This window comes from Triticum aestivum, chromosome 5B (genome assembly GCF_018294505.1).
Source record: "Triticum aestivum cultivar Chinese Spring chromosome 5B, IWGSC CS RefSeq v2.1, whole genome shotgun sequence".
NCBI classification, from domain to species: Eukaryota; Viridiplantae; Streptophyta; class Magnoliopsida; order Poales; family Poaceae; genus Triticum; species Triticum aestivum.
This window is the reverse complement of record NC_057807.1, coordinates 194,124,251-194,133,447: the sequence shown is the minus strand read 5'-3', so window position 1 is coordinate 194,133,447 and position 9,197 is coordinate 194,124,251. Positions and strand designations below refer to the sequence as shown.

Here is a 9,197-nt window from a genome sequence, read left to right as displayed (position 1 = left end):
TTTATAATGTGATTTTATGTATGGCTCTTCGGAGCCTCTTAAATAAATACTTTGAGTCATAGAGTTATGTTGTGATGCCATGTTGTATCTACACATATCGTGCATATTGTGTGTATGTTTGAAATGCATTGGTATGTGTGGGATCCTACACCTGTTTATCTGCCTTTGGTAGTCTTTTCTATAGGGAAATGTCTTCTAGTGCTTCCACTGAGCCTTGGTAGTTCGCTACTACTCTGGAACACATGGATTGACCGGTATGTATCCTTCTTCACTCCTGTGTCTGTCCCTACGAGGAAATGCAATGTGTTGTTCCTTTAAGTCCTTGTAGCTTACTGTGACTTGGGTTCATACATTGATGACCGACACGTGCATTGCTGGGTTAGCTATGCCTGTCTCTATACGTTTGTGCCACCTTGGTTTATGACTTGTCATGTCGACCCGAGTTCTCTGTCATATGGATGCTAGCATCACAATCATATACGTGAGCTAAAAGACGCAAACGGTCTCGGCCAAGATAAAGGCAGCAACCATGGGTTACCGTGCGTGAGGCCGTAAAGTGATATGATATGTCTTATGCTAGATCGCTATGACTTAGGATCGGGGTCCCGACATGAGCCAAGGAGGCATCATGGATGCTTGGAGGATCTAGGACGTTGGGAATCATAATTCAACGGCTGTAGACGTCAAATCGCTGTGGAAAATCGTGGGTTGCTGAGTTTTACTATTTTCTAGTTCCTTCAGCTCCCGGATTCCTTCATGGATTTCTTTGGCAATAAGTAATCCATCCACGGTTGTTTTGTGAAAATGAAATTAACTACAGAGCAACCTCGAAACTTTTGGCCACCTAACATCTGATTCGTTCACTCTGGAAGTGCACCCCACTGTGAAATGCTACTTTTATATTCCTATCAACAATCATGATAAAAGCAAGCAATATTTTGGAATAGAACAGCTTCAGACGAAAGGAGGTCTGTTGTGTTAGATGTTAGGGGCTTGTATTTCTTTATATCGTACGGATAGTTGTTTGATTCACAGCATTGTAATTCATAATATGTATTTTTAAAAATTGCATTATGCTTTAAGAAAAAAATTCCACCGACTCGTGTTTCTAGAAAATACATTTATGGTTTTTCATGGTGCTAGTATAAAGTAATTTTAAGTATTATATGATGCAAATGAAACGAAAAAAAAAGGTACTCCATAAGTAGTAACAATATGTGACATAACTGTAACTATTTAGAAAAAGAATATCAGAAACAAAAAAGGCTCGGAATAGAAGTTTCCGACCACGGTTGCCTTCTTCTTCCTTCCACCCTCTCCTCCATCCCTCTCACGGAAGAGAATAAGATAACCACCGCCATGCTCCCCCACATGCCCATGCCCGAACAATTCATCCCCATGCGCCCCCGTGACCCAACGAGCCATCGAAGCCAATAGATTTTCCAACCACGCATGGAGCGAGAATTCAATCTTCGCGTGTGACCGGTCTCACCTGGAATTCCTGCAAGGATCCACCCAGGAAGAGGAACAGAGCAATCCCATCGCCACACATTTCTCCCCGCTCTTCGGACGGCGGAGCCGCCATAAACCTCCCCTAAAGCTCCTTCATTAGCCTCTGATCATCATCTGTTCCGCCAAGAATCCCCCAAGGCAAGAGGGCCCGCTCCAAGATCCGATCCTTTTGTGAGTTGTTCAATCGCAATCCCTGTAAATTTCCTAGGAAAGAGACCAGGGATCGTGGACGGAGGCGGGAGACAACTTCCATTTCCCATCGGTTGTTGGCGTGGCTCTCCGCGGTATTTTCTGACAAGGGGTGGGAAGGGAGGCCTGTACGGTTCTTGATCCCGTGGAGAGCCGCAGCTGTCGACGCCAATGCAGCCGGACCCTAAAGGCCCGGGGAGGGAGAAGGCGCACGCTCGGCTGCCGCCGCCGGTGACGGCGCCGTCGGTGGGGCGGCCGGCGTCGGTGCTGCCGCACAAGACGGCGAACGTGCGCGACCACTACCGCATCGGGAAGAAGCTGGGGCAGGGGCAGTTCGGCACGACGTACCTGTGCGTGGCCAAGGAGGACGGCGGCGAGTACGCGTGCAAGTCCATCCCCAAGCGCAAGCTGCTGTGCCGCGAGGATTACGATGATGTCTGGCGCGAGATCCAGATCATGCATCACCTGTCGGAGCACCCCAATGTGGTTCGCATCCGCGGCGCCTACGAGGACGCCCTCTTCGTGCACCTGGTCATGGAGCTCTGCGCCGGCGGCGAGCTCTTCGACCGCATCGTGGCCAAGGGCCACTACAGCGAGCGTGCCGCTGCCCAACTCATCAGGACGATCGTGGGGGTGGTAGAGGGGTGCCACTCGCTCGGTGTCATGCATCGGGACCTCAAGCCGGAGAACTTCCTCTTCGCGAGCACGGCAGAGGACGCCCCACTCAAGGCCACGGACTTTGGGCTTTCCGTCTTCTACAAGCCTGGTTGGTTGCTATTTCGTTAAATTATTTGATTTGATTTGATTGATGCAACAATTAGCGATGCACTTGGTGTTAAATTGATCTTGGTATTTGCAGCAACCTTATCAATACGCCATTTGAATAGATTGCTCAGTTGAGGAATTAAAATATCCATACGTTTATATTTATTTGACGAAAAAACAATATGATATGGTAGTTTGACGGAAAATCAATAATGCTACTCCCTCCGATCCATATTAATTGTCGCTGATTTAGTACAATGGTGGGAGTACTGTAAATGCTATGTGGTTTTACTGTTTTGATCTTTGAAGTCAATTTTGTACTCTTTTACACAACGGAGGTACTCCTATGTTACATAACCATATTTTTTTGTAATGTTGCCCTATAATCTGATGGAATTTCATAAAGTCGCAATAAGTAGTTCTAGCCTGGATTAGAGGATAAGTTTGGTACAGTACACTATTGTGGGCTATGAAAGTGGTTTCCAGTTATTGACTTTGGTTGGGAAACATTAGCAATTTCGGGTATACGGGTTTCCATGGGCTGGACATCTAGCTTCTACGTATGTGCTTACTGTTGTGTTACTGTACCATAGTTAATTTTTCTTTTTGACACAATGCCAAAGTTCGGTGCGGCTAACTAATCCACTAGTACCTTAGTTCATGAGACACAATTTCGTAGGATATGAAAGTACATGTTAAGCTGTATTGCGAACTGCGATGTATGGATTCTTTTTGTTCTCCCCGCTGAAAATTGCTGCAGACAGGAGAGCTTATGTTCATAGGGTTGCACTTTAAAGAATGACATCACTGCAAAAAATTCGATTGTGTTGCAGGACGTTGCTTAATATTTTCTAGAACATATACACTGTTAACATGTCTGTGCAGCTAAATCACTGGCCACCCACATGTTTACAAAATCGAGTCAATAACATGCCAAATGACAATACTTCCTGGCTCCATACAGGGGCACTGAGCAGCAAAAGAATATGAAACAGAATTACAGAAACAAGAACAAGATACAGTTTTATAGTCAATAAAACTAGACAACTGAAGGAACTTTGCTTCATGGAGCTGTTAAATGTGTATTTGAGGACATGTGGGACAACTTAGTGATTAATATTTTGTCAAGATAAATTTTTGTTGCTTAGAACAGAATTTGTCAGTCGCACCTGCGCTGCCATGCTTAATTTAGTGCATAGTGACTGGTTAGTGGAATCTTGAGTTAATGCGGTCTACTATTTTATTTCGCTAGAAATGATTAATAGAACTTGCACTAAAAGTTCGTTGACAATGAAAACTCTCCCTTCTCGTTTTTCAGGAGATAAATTTGCTGATGTTGTTGGGAGTCCCTATTATGTTGCACCTGAGGTGCTTCTAAAATGCTATGGCCCAGAAGCTGATGTCTGGAGTGCCGGAGTAATTCTGTACATTTTGCTGTGTGGTGTGCCTCCGTTTTGGGCAGGTAGATTATTTACTGTTCGAACCATTGAACTGCTAGGTCTAGATCTATTATCATTTGCCAACATTACCATGTTTGAGTGGATAAAATCTGCTTTTCTCCTCTCAGAAAGCGAAACAGGAATTTTCAAGCAGATTTTGCGAGGTAAACTTGACTTGGAAACTGAACCATGGCCTAGTATCTCTGATAGTGCTAAAGATCTAGTTCGTAAGATGCTTATCCGTGATCCTACAAAGAGAGAGACTGCTCATGAGGTTCTGTGTAAGTCTTGCTCTGTCCTTCCCTGTGTCACATAAGTGTATTTTTACTAACAATAACAATGTTGCATGCATCTCCGGATGCAGAGAGGGGGGATCCCTTCCATTATCTGAAAGAAGTAATAACAATGGTATTTCCCATGTCAGGTCATCCATGGATTGTTGATGATTCTGTTGCACCTGACAAACCTATTGATTCTGCTGTTTTGTCAAGGCTGAAACACTTTTCTGCGATGAACAAGCTGAAGAAGATGGCATTGAGGGTATGGAATCTTTTTGTCCTGTTAGTGACATGTAGCAGACATTGCACTCTAAATTCACTACTCTGTCTTTGCACTTCAGTAGAGTTAGTGCTCTGTTACAACATTACATTATTGCCTCCTTTTTCTGACACTTCTATTATACATACGAACACTGACTAGAATGCGTTCACTGAAAATGGAAGTCTCAAGTGAAATTTGTTTCATAACGATCACACATGTAACGAAGGAAATTGAGATTTTAATAAGAAATATAAATTATTGTGTACGAATCTTGTCAGTGGGCCTTGTCTCTTTGTGATTTGTATGATTGTACAATCTTGTTCGCTTGGACTCTTGGTGAAGTGGCATCTCGCAGAATAATGTGGTAATATTTTTGCAACTGCCGAATAAAGATGGCACCAAAGTGCAACGTGAATTATCTTGTACCTTGATCTTTTCAGGGACCAAGCGTGTTTGTGTTCTTGCAGGTCATTGCTGAAAGTCTATCTGAGGAGGAGATCGGTGGCTTAAAAGAGTTGTTTAAAATGATTGATACTGACAATAGTGGGACAATAACTTATGAAGAACTGAAGGATGGCTTGAAAAGGGTGGGATCCGATCTAATGGAACCTGAAATCCAGTCTTTGATGGATGCGGTTAGTGCTACAGTCTTGTTGAGTCCATCAGTCGTAATTGCAGTCCAGCACTTTTTAGATAGTAGTACGCACCATTGAGTTTTATACATCTTTTTCAGGCTGACATTGACAATAGCGGATCCATCGACTATGGTGAATTCTTAGCAGCCACATTGCATGTGAATAAACTGGAGAGGGAGGAAAATTTGGTGTCAGCATTCGCATTCTTTGATAAAGATGGAAGTGGCTTTATAACGATTGATGAGCTCTCGCAAGCATGCGAGAAATTTGGCCTTTCTGACGTTCATCTTGAGGATATGATCAAGGATGTGGACCAAAATAATGTTTGTCTTTTTAGCATTGTTTTTCACCACTCCATTCTTCACAGCTGTGACTTATAATAGACTTATCACTTGACATATAAATAATTTTGTAGGATGGACAAATTGATTACAGTGAGTTTGCGGCTATGATGAGAAAGGGTAATGCTGGTAGCTCCAGTGGGACCAGTGGGGCTGTTGGGGCAGGAAGGAGAACCATGAGGAACAGCCTGCATGTGAATCTCGGCGAAATATTGAGGCCCGGTGGAACCACCTAACTCGTATATGAGAGGGTTGTGCTTTCCAGATACTACTGTCTGAAGTGTTCACCTGGATCCATCGGAACAAGTGATATAGTTTGGCCACTGGGACGCTGTTGAATTCTACTAGTAGTGCTAAATAGTTGAGCAAAGCATACTATGGTATTTTAGTGTAACAAAAATTTAGGTGTTTGACATGCCATATAAGTTTCTTATATTGTTTTATGATGATAAATTTATCTTTGTATCCGTATCAACTTTTGTTGTTAAATGCACAAATTAAGTATTGATTTTGTTCCATATGTATATTCTAATGGCTTGTATTCTAAACATGTGCTTGTAATAGAGACAAATTTATATGAAAATGCACAGGTGAACATGATTCCATGCGCACCCACATGAATAATAAATCCAAAGAAAATACTAGAAACAAAAAAATTGAAAATCTGGTATTCTCGAGTGAAGAAAGTACAATCTGACGTTACTATTCCTTTAAATAGTGTTTTCGAATATAGCACATATTTTGTCTTTCGAAAACACTAACGCCCACACGTGTGGGCATTAGCCAACTCAATCACACGCCTCCATCGCCGTTCAACAGTTCATGCACGAATCTTGGCACGTTTTGGCTGATTTTGTGTGCCACGTAGGACAAGTCGCGTGTGTGGTGTGTGAGAGAGTTCGCCCACACGCCGGTTGCCTCCCCGCGGTCAACGGTTGCCACTCGGGGGCATGCGGTGGAACTACTTTGCGCCCGCACGCCACGCCCGACTGCGGTTGCCATCAACCACGTCGCGCACTTCGCCCCCCTCCACTCACGGTTCCATTTACTCTCAACTTCATTACTCACACAACCCACCCCGCGGTTCATTCGATTGGAAGAGAAGGCGAGAGGAGAAGGCGACTGCTGAGGCGGAAGAGTCGACGGCATTCGCGGCCGTCGGTGGGACTCGCCGGACCAGAGCGTCTTTGCCGGAGTGCCTGCAGATTGAAGGTAATGCTCCTTCCCATGCGCACATTCCTTGCCTGCATTTCTCCCCTCTCCTCCGTGGTCAATGTTCCGCTCGAGATTCATCGAGATTCAGGCGGATTCGCGATGCGCCGGCGTTCCCGCCGGCAGCGGAGTCATGTGCTTGCCGTTTTCGGTGGCATTGAGCAGTTTCGTCGCCGCCGCGGTGTCTGTCATGCCGGTGTGGTTCGGCCTCTCCGCAGCCACATCCTAGTTCTGCCTTGGGATTGAGCCGGCATTTTTCTAGCTGTTAGTTATGTATTGTCTCGAAATGCTATGCGCGATCAGTGCAGGAAGTTTTTTGTTGATGAATTTCAGGTTATGATAGTTGCCAATGAACCCTAGATCTAGGTAGTTGTTTTTCAAAGTGCAGTATGAAGGCAGACATGGTAGTTTCAGTAACTATCTGCACTGTATGGCAACTAATTTCCTGATCAACTGTGACAGTTGCCACAAATATGTTTTCCATGTGGCAACTAATTTTGTGCACATGCTATGGCTGTTGCCATGCTGTAGGCATGATAAAGTGTAGTAAATAGGTAGTCATGGCAGTTTCAGCAACTATGTGCACTGGATGGCAACTAATTTCCTGATCAACTGTGTCAGTTGCCACAAATATGCTTTCCATGTGGCAAGTATTTCTGTGAACACACTATGGCTGTTGCCATGATGTAGGCAGGATAATGTGGCAAATTCACTGTACTATAGACCCAATTTTGTGTTTTGCCACGCTGACTTGTGATATCTGAACATATTTGGCTGTATTAAATGGCAACTCATTTTTAATATGAGGTCAGTGTGTGAATTGCCATTACAGGTTGTTCAGAAAATGTTTTCAACTCTTTTTGAATTGTTTTGCGTTTTAACATGACAATTTCAACGTAGCACATTTTGCCTTTGAACACATGGCAACTCATTTTTGTATGAGGACAGGGTGTGAGTTGCCACATTATATGTTTGTGCAGTGGAAGATTTGTGCCTTTCTTCGCACTATCTTGTGCTAACATGGCAACTTCAACATTTTGTTCTAAGTGCATTATGATCTGTACGTTTTTCAAATGAAGCCAATGTGTTTAGTTGCCACATTTATGGTTTGACAATCATAGGGGGGGTGTGTTCATATGATATTGCCTTCACTATTTGCCACTTTCAATTGAGCCCATGTGGCAAGTACATTCTGTTAGGTGGCAACTGCTTACTTCATACTTTTCATTTTCACCCTGACATTTTGGTTTGTTCTTACCTCAGCGGAATGGCTCGCGGTGATCATCAAGACGATGATGATGATTTCATGGATGTACCGCAGCAGAATCGGGCTACTGGACGGACAAAAGACGACGATGAGGTAACTGTCCACCCCCTCCTCCCCCATATGTTTTGAATGTCACATTGAGTTTGCAATCGTCTGTTAGGAACTAAATTTTCATGATAGTGAAAACATGGCAACAAATGATCATTTGCCTATTTTGCAGAAGAAGAAACGTAATCGCAATAGGGCTTCATAGGAATGCCTGACTTCATTGACCGAGAGATTTACCGACGATCAGAAGGGAGCTGCTGCTGAGATGGGTATGCAGGCTCTGATGGATGTCCGGTGCAAGAATCTAGTGAACCCTGTATGCGACTGGCTTGGTGAGATTTACGACCCCGCCTCCAGGGAATTTGTGATTCCGGGACGTGGAAGACTGCCGTTGGACGAGGAATCCGTGTTCTGCACTTTGGGTGTGTCCCGTGGAGAAATCAAAGTCCCGTATGAGGTCAACAATAAGATTGAAGAAACGTTGTTTGCCAATTTGTTTCCTGGGATGGCATCCATGCCGAACATGACTTTCCTGGCAAATTCGCTGGAGGCCATGACAATCCATGGTGAGGTTTTTAAGATGAAGCTACTCATGTACCTCATCTCAGCTGTTTTCGTGCTGACCACTTCTCTTCGCCCAAGCAACAAATGCTTCCCCATCCTGGTGAATGATCTATCTCTACTCCTTTATTTCCTTCAATCTTTTGGCTCTGATGTCATCTGTAAGCTAGTCACTACCAGTTATTTTGATGTTTTTTTCATTTGATTTCTGATGCGGCAACTTCTTGTCCTAAAATTTGTGCCGTGCAGGCGAAACTGAAAGATGTGAAGAACATGAATTGGTGTAAGTTCATTGCGGACTTCCTGCATGATGCATTCTCAAACAAGATGTACCAGAAGGGTTGTCGACTCCATTTAATGGTATTTTTTACTAGTCCTTTGCAAACACTCTTAACACCTTGATTATGCATGGCAACCATGATGGTGACATTGTGGCAACTAACATCATAACAAGATGGCAACTGCCAACACACCATGATGGCAACTAACACAGATAGATGGCAACTTTTTCTTTCTTTTCATGCCCTTCAACTTGATGATTGAAGGAACATACATTAGCTTGTTTTTGCAAAATACCATGATGGCAACTGATATTTTTTCCTTTTAAAATTGTTGTACATCAGCTCATGTATGTCGATTGTCTTGATCTGTCCACCGTGGACTTCACTGGGACAGGAGGCCCGCCGCC

General features: G+C 43.8%; 1 protein-coding gene across 1 annotated transcript; it reads left to right on the top strand.

Annotated features, from left to right (window-relative positions):
• Positions 1-1,291: 1,291 nt before the first annotated feature.
• Positions 1,292-5,945, top strand: LOC123111001 (calcium-dependent protein kinase 28). Its single transcript, XM_044531656.1, has 7 exons — positions 1,292-2,467; positions 3,785-3,928; positions 4,034-4,186; positions 4,330-4,445; positions 4,913-5,080; positions 5,179-5,403; positions 5,496-5,945. The coding sequence occupies exons 1-7, from the start codon at positions 1,873-1,875 to the stop codon at positions 5,655-5,657; spliced, it is 1,563 nt and encodes a 520-aa protein (XP_044387591.1). The 5' UTR covers positions 1,292-1,872; the 3' UTR covers positions 5,658-5,945.
• Positions 5,946-9,197: the final 3,252 nt, after the last annotated feature.